The 17500-nt window shown below is 36.2% G+C and overlaps 1 protein-coding gene across 1 annotated transcript in view; it reads right to left on the minus strand.

Annotated features, from left to right (window-relative positions):
• Window positions 1-17500, minus strand: part of LOC115214450 (leucine-rich repeat-containing G-protein coupled receptor 5-like) — a 524866-nt gene that overhangs the window by 285298 nt on the left and 222068 nt on the right. The window contains exon 12 of the mRNA XM_036504410.1: window positions 13251-13394. Coding sequence (XP_036360303.1) covers window positions 13251-13394 — 144 coding nt within the window. The remainder of the gene's footprint in view (window positions 1-13250; window positions 13395-17500) is intronic.

The raw sequence follows: 17500 nt of genomic DNA on the forward strand, positions 1-17500 counted from the left end.
ACACACATGCAACCATATGCGCGTGCTCACACACGCAAAGAAAGATTTTCTTAAAAGATATTAGCTATTTAAGAAAAGACGTTTTTGGAAAAGCAGAACAAGAACTTTTGGGAATGAAATTTTCGTATTGAATGTAAGCGCTTTTATTGTTGAACTTTTTAAACACACTCATAATGGGGTAAACTGTGTGTATTCTCGCGTGAAGATCGCGTTGTTTTTCGTAATGATGGTGGCTACTTCCGGCTCGGTTTCAGAATTGGAATTCTTATCACATTTTTAGTTTGCCTTTCGTAGTTGATCACTTTCTTAATTTATTTTGGAAAATGGGAATCTTTTGAATGGGCGCAGGAGTGGCTGTGTGGTAAGTAGCTTGTTTACCAACCACATGGTTCCGGGTTCAGTCCTACTGCGTGGCACCTTGGGCAAGTGTCTTCTACTATAGCCTCGGGCCAACCAAAGCCTTGTGAGTGGATTTGGTAGACGGAAACTGAAAGAAACCCGTCGTATATATGTATATATATATATGCGTGTGTGTGTTTGTGTGTCTTTGTTTGTCCCCCTCGCATTGCTTGACAACCGATGCTGGTGTGTTTATGTCCCCGTTAACTAGCGGTTCGGCAAAAGAGACCGATAAAATAAGTACTGGGCTTACAAAAGAATAAGTCCCGGGGTCGAGTTGCTCGATTAAAGGCGGTGCTCCAGCATGGCCGCAGTCGGATGACTGAAACAAGTAAAAGAGTATTACATTTGCGGAAACGTCTAGATGCACACTTCATAGAACAGTTGTGACAGAAGAATTCTTAGTTTGCTGTTTGGGCACTTACTTTCACGCAGTTAATTCATTTTGATCCTATTCATCTGATGTAATTTTCATTCCAGTGTGGGCAAGTGATGCAGTAGATGAAATTTATTGCTTTGCAATTTACATTTACAGTCACTTTCAATTTCTTTACCCGTTCTTGTTTCTTTTGGTTGTTCCTTGTTTAATTCTTTCAGATGTCCACAACGAGGTTCTCCACAGTTTCTTATCTGCAATTTTGTCCCCCCAAAGTAAATTTGTGTAAATGGAAAATTAAAAATATTCCTATATTTTTTTTTATAAGCGATCAACTACGAAAGGTAACGGAAGACTACTTTGTGAGAATTCTAAATCCCAAACTAAACCTGAAATAGTCAATACCATTACTAAAACAACATCCTTTATACGCAATAACACATAATACCTTTTTGAAAAACTGAATAACGAACACTTATACCCAATAGGAAAACTTTGTTCCAACAGACTCATTTCATTCTGTTTTTCCAAACAAAATTTTAAAATAGTAACTTCTAAGGAAATCTATCTTTTAAGAATATTGTGACTATATGAAGTAGTTTTAGAAAACACACACAAACACAGACACACACTCTCACACGTGTGCATGTGTGTGAGCGTATGTATATAATACTTTACAGAAGTAAGTTAAAAGTTTACAGTTGGCTTTAGCTAAAGAGACGGTGAAGTTATCAGAATAATTGTAACTCTTCTTGACACTACTTATATTAAAGAGTTAAAACCACTTATGTGATGTGGGAAGTGTTTATGTATTATATTTCAGATAGGAAATTAGCTTTAGGCTAAATAGTGAGTTTTACCAAATTACCTTGCTGATTGTTTTTTTTTTATCAGAGAGTGTATTCTTCTCTTCTTTATAATGTATATTTGCAATATTCTGCGACGTGTGTATTGGATCGTTAATCGGAGAATAACTTGGTAATTCGTTTACTAATGTTACTAGATAAAGACTTTAGGTTAAGGGATGAATAAATGGAGTGTTTTCCGATATAATGAAGAGTCTCGCTAGAATTCTTGTACAGCCTATTTCTAACCGAATTTAGTTTTAGGGTTGTAGCCAAGAAATTAACTATGTTATTGTTAGAGATCACGATAATTCAATGTTTCTTAATATATTAACTAAGTGTAACTTGCTGATGGCTATATTTTATTACGTGATATAATTCATCTGTCAACATGAATCCTAGAACTACTCGGTTAAACCCTGTTCGAAGAGCATTTAAGACACATAAATTTATTAAATTTATGAAGGAACATAAATATATTAAGGCACATAAATTTATTAAATTATTTATTTAGATCCATCAAGCACCCTATTAGGGTGTAATTCTGTATCACACTATGTGTCCCTCAGAGTAAGTAATTAAAAATGAGAAGTAACTTTCTAGTTTGCCCGATCATTTTAATATCCCTAACGCTAATCGTAGGGTATCCGCTGCCGAAACATTAGTGAGAAAGATTTGATTATGAATTCCACAATGTAAGTGAAGAAATTTGTCGTTAATTTTGTCATGTATGTTATTAAACCAAATTGGAGGCGCAATGGCCCAGTGGTTAGGGCAGCGGACTCGCGGTCATAGGATCGCGGTTTCGATTCCCAGACCGGGCGTTGTGAGTGTTTATTGAGCGAAAACACCTAAAGCTCCACGAGGCTCCGGCAGGGGATGGTGGTGATCCCTGCTGTACTCTTTCACCACAAATTTCTCTCACTCTTACTTCCTGTTTCTGTTGTACCTGAATATCCCCGAGAACTACGTTAAGGGTACACGTGTCTGTGGAGTGCTCAGCCACTTACACGTTAATTTCACGAGCAGGCTGTTCCGTTGATTCGGATCAACCGGAACCCTCGTCGTCGTAACCGACGGAGTGCTTCCTTCCCCTTCCCTAAACCAAATTAAACCAATTAATGACCAAAATTCTATTGTTCTAGCATAAAAGTTTAGTAGTTCCATTTTTATAGTTTTCAATGAGTCTTATATATTTATACTAGACTTGCATCTCTCTCTTTTATCAGGGTTAAATAAATAAGTGTTTAAGGTTTGCTAAGAAAATTGTGGTGTGGTCATTTAATATAACATAGTTTTAGAATGTTAGGCATTTTACTCTCTTATACATATAAGTAGACCAGACGCTAAAGCTTTCATTGCTTTGTGAATTAACATACGAGTATTTGTTTTTTTTTTTAATAATCTTAATAATATCGTAGAAGTCCTGCGGCTAATCTTGAAGAAATTCTTCGCCAGAGAAAACATTTTTTACACATAGAGGTGAAATACTTCACGTATTTATGAAAAGCACTTTGAACGTCGTTTTAAGATAATGTTTTTAAGACACAGCTACTTACTTGTTATGTGGGTGTGTACTTGTGCGTATCGTTAATTATTTATCTCCTCCAGTGAATAAGCCCACTTGTATGCGTTAGCTGAGAGTTTGCTTGTACTTATGTATGTTCTTCGTGTATGTTTGTATGAATGTGGTGTTTAGGTATGAGTGTAGGAACACATTCATGCATAAATGTAGTTGTGCATGAAAGCATGAATATATATATATATATATATATAAAGATATTGTGAGTGTGCACACATAAAGAAACAAGCATATACGTATGCGTTAATAAGCATAACCAAACATACATACGTTTCGACAAATGAGCACATACTATATGTGTATACATGTAAACACACACATACGTATTTTTGTGTACGAGCATACATCCATACGGATAGGTATATGAACAGATGCACATGTATACACTTATACGTACACATACACTCACACACGCACACACACACATACACGCACACATATATGTGAAGGCGCATGGCTCAATGGTTAGAGCGTCGAGCTTACGATCGGGAGGTTGTGAGTTCGAATCCCGGACCGAGCTGCGTGTTGCATTCTTGAGCAAGACACTTTATTTCACGTTGCTCCAGTTCACTCAGCTGTAGAAATGACTTGCGTCGTCACAGGTGCCAAGCTGTATCGGCCTTTGCCTCTCCCTTGGATAACATTGGTGGCATGGAGAGGGGAGGCCGGTATGCATGGGCGACTGCTAGTCTTCCATAAACAACCTTGCCCGGACTTGTGTCTGGGAGGGTAACCTTCTAGGTGCAATCCCATGGTCAGTCATGACCGAAGGGGGTCTCAGTATATATATATATATATATATATATATATATATATATATATATATGTATGTATATATATATATATATCAAAACAAGAAAGCACAAAAAACACAACAACGCGAGGACGTGGAACAAATATAGTATTATTGGACGCTCAGGAAAGAAGGAAAGAAGGAGGGTTTAACGTTTCGGGCGGAGCTCTTCGCCGGAAACATAGAAGGAAAGATCCAGAGAAGGGAAGACAGAGGAAAAAAATCGCCAACGGTACACACGAGGTCACATTTTGAAAGTAATATATATATATTACTTGTATCAGTTATTAGACTGCGGCCATGCTGGAGCTCGGCCTTGAAGAATCTTTAGTCGAATAAATCGACCCCAGTACTTATTTGCAGCGTCCCCTTCAACTTACTACAAACCGTGACATTTAATGCATAAATGAATATTGAATTCTGTAGTTCAGTAAAGTCGATCCAATATGTTTACAAATATGTAATCATAGAATATGACTATGTAATATCTGTTTTGACACAGCGAAACAGCCGGAGTGAAGTTACTAGCATCAACAACAACCAGGCTGCAGAAGCAATGGCATATTCTGGCTCTTTCTTGTTTTTGTCATTCATGAAGATATTTTTGAGTAAAACAGTGTTCATTTGGGAAAATGATCAACAGGTTTACACACACACACACACACACACACACACCACACACACACACACACACACACATACACACACACGCATACAGAGATTATCTTTCTCTCTATGTAAGTATGTATGTATGTATCTCTCTCTCTCTATATATATTAATTAATTACGTCAAATTCACATCACTCTAATTAAATATTCTAAATGACTTGACATAATTGTCCTGCATTTGGGTTTTGTTGTCCTTTTTCCTCTAATATATACCTACTAACTCGGAAGCCTACTGCGGATCATTACCTCCAGCCTCAGCTGTGAACTTGGAACCTGACAGATGACCAATTATAGCACTTACACAACGTACCTGTTCGTTTAGATCACCAAAGAACTAAATCCTTCATATGATATATATATATATATATAATATATATATATTACATATATATATACATATATACATACATACACACACGCAGACACATACACAGACACGTATATATGTATGCGTGTGTATATATATATATGTATGTATGCGCTTATATATATGTATGTGTATATATGTATGTATGTATATATATATAAATATAAGCAATGATATGAGAGCTATCGGTATCTAGAAGACCCAAGATGACAGGTAATGCTATGTAACTGCTACGAGATGCCCGTAGTTAGACTCTCGGTTCGATGATATTACAAGTGAAGAGTCTATCGCGGGTCTTGTGTGAACATGTATATGTTAAATAAAATGAAACAAGAAAGCCAAGGCTGTGTGGAATTTCTAAAACATCTATAAAGAGAAAGGTAGCCTTACACCCATTTCTGCGATATTAGGGATATTCCTTCATCAGAGACGATATGAGGGAGTTAACTACTGTTTCCCTGATATCGTCTCTGATGAAGAGATATTCTAATATCCCCAAAACAGCTTTAAGTCTAACTTCCTCTTTTTAAATGTCCTATAAATTCCACAGGGCCTTGGTTTTGTTGTCTCATGTTATTTAACACACACACGCACACACACATACACACACACTAACACACATAACTGCTATCGATTTTTGTTTATTTCTATATATGACAAGCTTGTGTACAATTTACAAGTACCAACTTGTACCCTCGTATAGGCACTTGCCGAAGGCGCTACATAAAGAGATGTAATTTAACCACGCAACTATACATCCACACCTTTGTATAATCCAGGTAAGTATTCGGCTATGCTGTGTGTACAACTGTATATAATTTCAATAGATCTTTAACCACTTATTTTCTCTGAAACTGCAATTAATTCATTGAAAGAGCTACAATGTATTCAGTTAAGTGTGTTTAAATCCTATTGATAAACCACTGGAATATAAAGCATTAATGTTCTAATAAAAATGTTGGAAAAGAAAATGTATGAAATATAATTAGGTGAAACTTCAAACTTCCAATAATCAATTAAAAAGTAAAAAGAACTACAAGCGTTATTCACAATAGTAATGTTGCTACAAGATTTCCGTTAAAAAGAAGCGGCAAATGAAAGCATTAAAAAAAGTTGGTGATTTTTCTATGAAATATTACACAAATAAAATTTAAAACGATAAAAGCAAATAAACAAAAACAAATATACAAAAAACACGCTATCTGCCATGCTGTATTGATTTTCGTTTGTATGCAGCACAATTATTAAAACCAAAATTCGTTGACGTGTCTGCACAATAGTTTTTTAAAAATAAATATAAATAAGCTGAGAGATATCAGAGTTTCAAAATAGCAATATATTTTAGAATATACGAATACTTAATTACATATATCGTCTTATTATGCTCTATATTAAAATATGTCACGAATTGTTTTCTATTGATTGAAAATAAAACTATTGTTTTGTCAAAGAAATTATATTCGGTATATATGCAATATATTGCTAGTGCTTAGTAGGTGCATTATAGCCTAATAGTTAATGTGGAGGGATTCTGATCAGCCTACTAAGAGACTAAAGGTGGACTGACACATTGTTATAATGTGAAGAACTGTGAGCGATTGGCATTTCAGGTAGGTAAGCAGTTCACTGTGAGTCGTTGATTGAGAGCGTTGAGTATCGTGTGATAGTAATCGTATTGCGTCGTGTTAGTACTTTCATTCCCTCTCCTTCGTTAAATTATATATCTAACATACAAAGATGTAAAAGGTAAGAACTTCGCATCGCTATCAGGAAATTCAGGTTCAATCCGCTGCATGACATCTTAAGCAATTATATATATTTTTATCTAACCACAGCTTGACCCATACTCAGTGAATGAAACTAAGTAGAGAGAGACTTGCAGAAGCCCATCAAGTGGCTTGTACTTGTAAATCAAAAGGTACAGTCTTGTCACACGTTGTGTCAAGCAAATTAGTTTACGGGAATACGTGGCTGTGGAATACTCAACCACTTACACGTTAATTCAGGAGCAGGTAATTTAGTTGTGCAAACAACTGAATCATCATTGTCGAACGACGAAGATCCACTACCGTTATTAGAGTTTGTTTGAAGAGGGCTTTATGACTGTTACACTTTAGATATACTTAACTAGTGAACGAAATGGAAGGCATAAACGTTATATTTAACATAACGAAACATGTTCGAGTGTTACCCTTTACCTATGAGAAGAAATCGTGAAGATAATCGTTATATTTATCATAATGAAACAGAATTGAGTGTTACATTTTAAAGACTATTAACCACGGATAAAAATGAAATACAATCGCAATATTTTGCATAACGAAACATTGCTATGAAGATCTAAAAAGATATGCATCAACATAGAAATAAGAAAAAATATAAAACTTAACGTGAAACTTTTGCAGATCCATCTATTTAGTATAAATATATTATTTTCTACTCTAGGCACAAGGAACGAAATTTAGAGGGAGGGAGCCAGTCGATTAGATCGACCCCTGTACGTAACTGGTACTTAATTCATCGACCTCGAAATGATGAAAGGCAAAGTCGACCGCGGCCGAATTTGAACTCACAACGTAAAGATAGACGAAATACCTATTTCTTTACTACCCACAAGGAGCTAAACACAGAGGGGAGAAACAAGGACAGACAAGCGAATTAAGTCGATTATATCGACCCCAGTGCGTAATTGGTACTTAATTTATCGACCCCGAACGGATGGAAGGCAAAGTCGACCTCGGCGGAATTTGAACTCACAACGTAAAGACAGACGAAATATCGCTAAGCATTTCGTCCGACGTGCTAACGATTCTGCCAGCTTGCCACCCTATTTAATATAAATATATTAGTGATGAGAAATGCTAAATAGTAGACGCATCGATGTTAAATGCACGCCATAACAAGCTGACTGGAGGCTTCCATGTGATGGTTTGAACTGTTCGAAATAGCAGTAAAATCTCCAATTCACTCGTTATTATTATAAACATCACGGAAACATTGCATAAATGTAATCTTGGAGTCGTTTGGAATGAGCACCACTGGAACACCCTTGCATATATATCTAATGGTTCTGGAACAACTTAGCGATACGCAACAACCTCGAAAGCAGCATGGAAAACTCATCCGTCAATGTATTGAGAACAACCCACACCAGTGTCGATTTAATCTGTTATCCCTCTGGAGTCGATAAGTATAGATATTCAATGGAATATTCTTATTTCAAACAAATTTATCGCATTGTCCTAATGCACGAAATACATATTAAATGATTGATTATCGAGTCGTTAACTGTCAGCTCGTCGGAAACAATATATGTTTTGGGGAAACAGACACAACAAATAATTTTTCTATTTATTTAAAGTCAATAAAATCTGTACGAGTGTGAGTCAAAGTTTTATGCCCTTTCCTATCAAATATTGGCCTTGTACTAAGACAATGGAAAGCCAACTATGAAATTTTTTACAGAGAAAAATTACTAATACTATCAGAAAAAAAGGTGTTTTTTTCAAATTTGCGGGAGACTTTGCTTCAGCAGAGAACAAAATTAGTTTCATATTCAACAGTTAGTAGAAGAAAACATTCAGAAATCAATTAAAATGTAAAATCAATTTGTTTTGTCTTTATTTTGACTGGGTGTATTATTTAAATCTAGAAATATATTAGAACCGTTTTGTATGAAGGAAAGACATATGAGATACGAATAAAATAAGAAATTTGTCATTAGTAAAACTAATTCGTGTCCTGAATTATTTTATAAGATATTAAACAATTTATTTTGCTCCGAAAAATCATTCCTGATAATTTAGGTCGAATAATCAAGCATGTTATACGGTTTCATAACAACAACAACAGCAACAAAAAATAATGATCAATTGATTTCACCACTATTATATTCGCTAGTAGATTTGCCGTTATAGTAGAACGCTAGATAAGTTATTTCCTTGCAGTATTTAGTAATATCTCACTCCACTCTAATTTGAAATGTTTTCTTGATTAATTTTCTTTTGTCTTTTTAATTTTGAAGAGAGTGTCCCAATAATGTATTATAAGTTCTTTGATCGACATTCCGCGCCTGTATAATGTTGGTTGAAGCAGATTTACTGGACGGTCAACCCTACCAAATAAAATGTGGCAGAACTCCTATTTGGCGGATAGGTGGAGAGTGAACGGTCTCTAGGTATATAGATATGCGATAGATATGAAAACAAGCCGTTTGGAACACAAACTGCTGTTTGGCAAGGAATAACACACAACAGCCAGGGTCTGACGGAATCTGTGCAGGTGTCTGAAATATGGGGGTAACAAAATGTTTGATCTCTTAAATATATTAATTTGTCAATGTTGGAGAACTGAGAAAGTGCCTCAAGACTGGATTGATGCCATTATAGCCTCCATAAATCGAAGTCAAAGGATCTGTGTGGTAATTTTCGTGGGATTTCGCTTTTGTCTGTGGTTGGAAAGATACTTGCCTGCATTTTGTTAGAACGTTTAAATACCTTCATAGTTCCAAATATAGTGTCTGAGTTTCAGTGTGGTCTTCGTTCTTCCAGGGGCACAGCTGATTGTATCTTTATTATCAGACAATTACAAGAAAAGTGCATTGAACAGAATCTTGCTCTATACCATTGCTTTGTTGATTTGCGCAAAGCATTCGATACGGTTAATCTAAATGCTCTGTGGCTAATTCTAAGGAAAATAGGTTGCCCAGAAAAATGTGTAAACATGATCAGAGCTTTGCATCAAGATATGAGAGTTAGAGTTAACTTTGGTGGTAGGCTGCTTGGTGCACCTGCCCTCTTTGCAATATACTTTGTTGTGTTGTCACATGCTTTTCAAAACTCTGAGGAGAGTATTTACATAAACTATCGAACAACGGAGAATGTTTTTAATCTGACCAGATTGAAATTCAAAACAAAGGTTTTTATTTCACTTATTAAGGAACTTTTATACGCTAACGATTGCGATTTTGTCAGTCATTCTGAAATAGGTCTGCAATGTCTTGTATCTGCATTTGACTCAGCTTGTGATGATTTTGGCTTGACCATCAACTTGAAAAAAAAACCCCAGTTGTAATGCATTAACCTACGTGTGGTGCTGTAATCCCACTAAAATTTTTCTTAAGGGTAAGTTACTTGAGGTTGTCGAGTCGTTCATCTACCTTGGAAGGTCTTACAAAATAATGGAAATCTTGATACAGAAATACAGCTGCGAATTCAAAGGCCAGCTGAAGCATTTGGTGGTTTGGAGCAACGCGTTTGGTGCCAGTGACATATAATTAACAATACAAAGCTGGCTCTTTACAAATCATTTGTCTTACCATACCTGTTGTACTCTTGTGAAACATGGACTTGTTATGAAAGACATTTTAAATTGTTAGATGTGAAAGGTAGCGATTGAACATATTACTGGCATACGCCGGACCTCCTCTGAAAGAGAATCTAACTAAAAACTAGTCAAGATAAAATTATTATCTTATATTTGTTGTCCATATGTCCCATCAGTAATGAAAATGTACGCCTGCGGTCTTACGTGCTGTATAAAATCACGTGTTGCAAATATAAGGAATTCTACATGGGAAGTACTATCAGACAGGTTCCCATACGGGTTAAAGAACACTCCTATGTTAATGCTTCTTCTATCAAAAAACACCTACGGAAATGCCACACACACGCTATTCAGATTTCCATTGCAACTACTGAAACATTGAACGCTTGAGAATAAAAGAAACCAGCTTAATTAACAAATGCAAAGCACACATTAACAACAGAACCAATCTGAACGCAGCTGTTTGGATACTATAGCAACAAAAACACACACACATTCAAGCACAAGCACGTACACACGCACACAGATCCACACACACACACACTACCGGACAGAAATACCAGCTCAGAAGACCATTTCTCTGAAGATTTCCTAAAGAAGGGGTCTTAACTCTGAATATAGATATATAAAATAAAAGTACAAAACATCGACCTGTATTATTTTTTAAAAGCTTGCATTTTTTCTTTATAAAATATAATTACATACCCACAATCTCTCTCTCCCTCTCTCTCTCTCTCTATCTCATACACACATATGCGCAAACATACATACATATATACATACACACACACACACACACACATATATATATATATATCATGGTACTCAGTCGATCAACGGAACAGCCTGCCCGTGAAATTAACGTGTAAGTGGCTAAGCTCTCCACAGACACGTGTACCCATAACATAGTTCTCAGGGAGATTCCGCGTAACACAGAGTGTGACAAGGCTGGCCCTTTGAAATACAGGTACAACAGAAACAGGGAGAAAGAGTGAGAGAAAGTTGGGGCGAAAGAGTACAGCAGAGTTCACCACCACCCCCTGCCGGAGCCTCGTGAAGCTTTAGGTTTTTTTTTGCTCAATAAACACTCACAGCACCCAATCTGGGAATCGAAACTGCGATCCTGTGAGAGCGAGTCCGCCACCCTAGGCACTCGGCCATTGCGCTTCCACACACACACACACACACACACACACACACACACGCACGCACACACACACACACACACACACACACACACACACACATATATATATAAGCAAAAATGCTAGTTCTCTCTAAGACATCAAAGCAGTAGTTGTACTGACAAGAGATATTCGTAGCCACTTTAACACGGCTGTCCGTTCGAGCGGACTCTACTGCGACTTCTTAACACCAAGAAGACATTTCCTTTAGCCGATTAAGGATAAAACTGCGAGCAGCGGAGCGAACTCCTACCATCTGCTAGCGACGAGACTATTAGACCAGTCCCAGTTTCGGGCTATTTCTGCCACTCTTCAGTACTGGACACCTCGTGTGCTAGTGATGATAGCACCTCGCCTCTACACGCAATATATATATTTCAAGCGAACACACAGTCGCTGATTTTTCATAAGCAAAAATGCTAGTTCTAAAATATCTCCAAGAGATCAACGGAGTAGCGAGTTGCTATCATCTCTAGCAGACGAGATGTCCAGTACTGAGGAGTAGGACTGGTCTACTGGTCCCGTTGCTAGGAGATGGTAGGGATTCGCTCCCCTGCTCGCAATCATATCGGGTGCTGCTGTGCATTGTTAACCAGTTAGAAGAGATGTCCTCTTGGCGTTAAAAAATCGCAGTAGAGTTCCATCGAACGGACAGCCGTGTTAAAGTGGCTACGAATATGTCTTATATATATACATATATAAGTATATATGTATATATATAAGATATAATATATATATAAAGTATATATGTATAAATATAAGATAAATTTTGCGGATGTACAAGTCTCCATACTCTTTATTATTATTATTATTAATATGTGTCTTCTTCATCTTAAAGAAAAAAAATTGCAACAATCTGTTAGGCGAGATCTGTAAGGCGGAGATTGATTATACAACTACTATATGCCGGACCTTCTCTGAAGAGGAATCTAATTAAAACAAGTAAAGTAAAATCATCGTAAGTTCGTTGCCCATCTGATATATATACATATATATGTATATATATATAATATATATATATATATATATATATATAGTACATACACACATAAACACACACACACACACACACACATATATATATATATATATATATATATATATATATATATATATACATACATACATATATACATACATACATACACACACACACACACGCACACACACACACACACACACACACACACACACACACACACACCACACACACACACATATATATATATATATTTATAGGTGTTGGAAAATCCCCGGTCAAACTCGATTGTACAGTTATCTGATCAAAGTGACCCTTTCCCTGACCATCCGTATATTCCAGTGTAGCTTAAGTTACATTACCATAGGAGTTCTTCCTATTTAGAGACACCAGCGTATGATTTAACGGAGGTTTCGTTGGCATTTCAAGTAATTTAGGTGACCACAGAGGGCTCACAATCCTGTTCAATACACACGTTGTATTGTCGACGAATATAGATAACACACAGTTGAAAGTTATTAAAGCTTCTCTCCGTAGTTATACCCGCTCATATTTCTCTACAAGGAGACGAACATCACAAGTTTTTTTTTTATATTTGCAAATGTTTAAAAAGTACATTCAACTTTCATAAGAAGGATTTTCGATCTTCTTTTTATTTATCTATTCACACTTGCGCGCGCACTTAAGCACATACACACAAGCACGCACATGCATATGTATATTATACTTACATTCTATCCAGCATTGGCATTCCACTGAATGCATGACGACCAAAAGATCTAATAAAATTGCCTTTTACTTCTAGCTCAATAAGACGTGGGTTGTGTATGAAGCTGTGATCTGGTATGTAAATAATATTGTTTGTTTTCAGTTGTCTGCAAGATAATATGAAAACTGCATCAGGATTAATACCAAATAAACGTAATATCAACGTTAAGTTTTTCTTTTATTTAGAAATAAACATTATTGTTACAGCGCCTCATGTTATGGCAACAATACCAAGGATAATAACTCGAAATAATTGCTTTTTTGCCCTTTTGATTTTACGTTTTCGCTCGTAGTATTTGCAAGATATTTTCTGAAGAGTATTAGCTAAAATGGTTGGATATAGTTACAAGAAGAGATATCCGGAGGTTGCTAGCTTAATAAGAGCGATCAAAGAATAATAGACAAGTATTGGCAATATGAAGTAAGGTATGGTCAACGTTCTAGTGTCGGTATACTCGATTATTCCACCTGTTCAATTTCTGCTTTTTATTTTTGGCTCAAGTTAAAAGCAAGTAATATTCCTTTCTATTATAGGCACAAAGCCTGAAATTTTCGAGAAGTGGTCTAGTTGATTACATCGATTCTAGTGCTTGACTGGTACTATGTTATCAGCCCCAAAGTGATGAAACGCAAAATTGATCTTGGTGAAATTTGAAATCATAACATCATGACGGACGAAATGCTTAGCAGTATTTCTCATTGTTCTGAGCTAAAATTCCACCAAGGTTGAGTTTGCCTTTCTTCCGTTCGAGGTTGATTAAAAAAATAGCAGTAAAGTACTGGGACCATTAAGATCGATTAACTCACTCACTAAAACTGTTGACTTTGAGCCAAAACTAGAAATAATTACTATAAATAATCGTGATCTGAAAGAGATGAAAATCCAATTTTTACTCCCGTCGTGTCAGCGCCAGTGGACCGTATGAACGTGTAAAGATAACTAACTTAAGTGTTAATAATTCTAATCCTGACTTTACCCTGTGCTAGATCAATACCCAAGAGACACTTTGCTTATTCTTTTACTCGCCAAATGTAACCACGTATCATATCTGTTCACAATTTGCTAAATAGTATTCAGTTAGCGTGCAACATTGAATTTGATAGTATTTTCGTAGCTCCCGAGGAAACTGCAAAATGCCATGCTAGTACTTAATGTAACTGTAAACTGAAAGCACTTCGTATTATAATGGATTGAGTCAGAGACTACAAGCCTGTCTCTTGGTTAAAAATTTTCCATAGAATAAATCGATTTTGCATCAATATGTTCTTCCTGTAATACAATTTTTTCGCTCGTTTCGTTCCCAAGCTGTCAGATTTTAAGAATATTTTGTTTTCATCTATAAATTATTTTCTTACAAAATGCTAGTTGTATTTGAAAATTCCGAATTCATTCCTCGTGGGATTACAATACGTCAATCTTTATCTAATTTATGAATGACAGCCAAGTATCTCGTTATTTTGTAAGGTATATTTGAAGTAATATATTTTCAATAGAAAAATAATGAATTAAAGAATTTCATTGTTGAATAATTAATGGAATATTAAATGTTGTTTTTTAGATTTCCAGATCTCATGGAAAGAGAATAGTTCTTTCTGAGAAAGAAACAATTTAATTTGTTCAATTATTAACGCAAGTGATAATATTCATTCTTCATACATGTATGAATCAAAATTTTATGAAGAAGCAGTATCAAAAGACTGGGTGGCAGTAAATACTAATGACGTATGTGTATGAAAAGTTAGATGGACGAATAGTTGAAAAGCAATGCGTATGTTACTCTGCCCTTTTGTCTGTCTGTCTGTCTCCCTTCCTGTATTTGTTGATATACACTGCATAGATAGCTATATATGATTGTTCTCGTGATCATTGTCTTAAGTGAAATGTCCACTCGTCGATGGGTGTCCTCACTTAAGAAGTTTCAAGTGTAATGGATTGTTTCACACAAGCCCCCACACGTATCCTATAATCCGACACAGTACAAATCCAACCACAAAACAGACAAAAACTTCAGTTCCATCCGAAATTAGTTAATGGAGTGCTTCCTCGTGGCTTCCAAGTGTCAAGGGTGTCATTATACGCTAATATGTAACAAGGAAATTCTACGGTTAAGGTATTCTGATATCTGCTTGAAGGAAAAGTTTTTGACCATTCAAGATTACGACCATGATATTTGTCAAGACCACAATACAGGCAATTCTTACGAAATACGGATCTGTTGGTTGCTTATTCGTGAAGTTTCATTATAATCACGTGTATAATCACGTGTATTATTCAGTATAGCCATACGCATAATTTAATTGAAACAGAGATCGTCGTTAATTTTTTTGTGCTCATATAGGTGCAGGCGTGGCTTCACAATCACATGCTTTCTGGTTCAGTCCTACTGCGAGGCAACTGAGCAAATAACTTCTACTATAGCTTCAAGTAGGCTAAAGCCTTGTGAGAGGATTTGGTAGACGGAAACTGAAAGAATCCTGTGTATATATACAGGAGTTGGACAAAATAATGGAAACACCGAGCATCATAGCATCATAAGTTTGAAATATCTATAAAACCGTTGAAAGCTTGCTTATTGTTATGTTTTTTTTTATTTATTGTTAGTGTTGCTTAATATTAAATCTTTGAACGAGGTATAAACAGTAGCTGCACGACAATGTGAAGTATATTTGCCACTTAAATGTGGCTAACCACTAAGACTGGATGCTACTGTAGGATTTGACAGGGCACAGAAAGTGTGTCAATAGCCAGCTGGAGAAAATGTTCTCCTGGAGCTACAAGCTACAGTAACGTCCACCCTTAGTGGTTAGCCACATTTAAGTGGCAAATATACTTCACGTTGCTTAATATGTTTTGCTAAAATTGCTGTTTCTTTTCAAATATCAAAAAAAGGTAATTAAAATTCATTAAAATGACAGATCTATCGAACTTTCAAGGAGGTCAAATTGTTGGTGCTCGCATGGCAGGCGCTAGCGTAACGAAAACAGCCGAAATGTTTGGTGTGTCAAGAAATACTGTATCAAAAGTAATAACAGCCTTCGAGAAAGAGGGAAAAACCTCCTAGTCGAAACAAAACTGTGGAAGAAAACCAAAACTTTCAGATAGGGACCGTTGGATTCTTACGCGAATTGCTAGAAAGGATCATGAAAGTACAGCTCCCAAAATTACTGCAGAGCTTAATGACCACTTCGAGAACCAGTTTTCCACAAAATCTATTCACCGGGAGCGGCACAAAGTCGCATTTCACAGGAGGGCTGCAATCAGAAAACAACTACTTTCAAAAACAAACGTTGCAAAGCGTTTAGAGTGGGAGTAAAAACCTACAGAATTGGTCCCTAGAGCAGTGGAAGAGAATGTTATTTTCTCGGATGAGTCATCTTTTACCTTATTTCCGACCACATGTGGAGACAGTCAAAAGAAGCATTTGGCCTAGACTACCATTTTCCAACTGTTGAACATGGAAGAGGATCTATGATGATTTTTTTTTTGGGGGGGGGGGGGGCTATATCTTGAAAATCCGCCTGCCCAATGGCATTCTATCTGATCAAATTCATTCTAGGAGGGAAACGCTAGTTTTAAGGATGATAATGCGCCAATTCACTCAGCTGAAGTTGTTACTGAATGGCACGAGGAACATTGTAGTCAAGATGAACATCTTATCTGGCCATCATAGTCCCTGGATCTCAATATTATTGAACATTTATAGTGCATTAAAAAAAAGTAAGGAGGTGATATCCTACACCATCATCACTATAAGACTTGGAGACTATTTTAGCTGAAGAATGGACAAAAATTGCTTTGGAAACAAAACTTCGTACGAGTCCATACCTCGTAGAATTCAAGCTGTAATTACTGCAAAAGGCGGTGCTACCCCATGCTAAAATAAATTTGTTTGAAAATTTAAGGTGTTTCCATTAGTTTGTTCAACCCCTGTATATGTATATATATATATTATATATATATATATATATATATAATATATATATATATATATATATATATATACGTGTGTGTGTCTTTGTGTCTGTGATCTACCTCAGTACCGCTTGACAACCGGTGTTTGTGTGTTTACGTCCCCGTTACTTAGTGGTTCGGTAAAATAGCTCGATAGAATAAGTACCAGGCTTAGAAAATATACTGAGGCCGATTCATTCGACTAAGAATTCTTCGAGCTGGTGCTCCAGCATGGCTGCAGTCTATTAACTGAAGCAAGTA

The sequence above is a fragment of the Octopus sinensis genome, linkage group LG7 (assembly GCF_006345805.1).
Source record: "Octopus sinensis linkage group LG7, ASM634580v1, whole genome shotgun sequence".
NCBI lineage: Eukaryota > Metazoa > Mollusca > Cephalopoda > Octopoda > Octopodidae > Octopus > Octopus sinensis.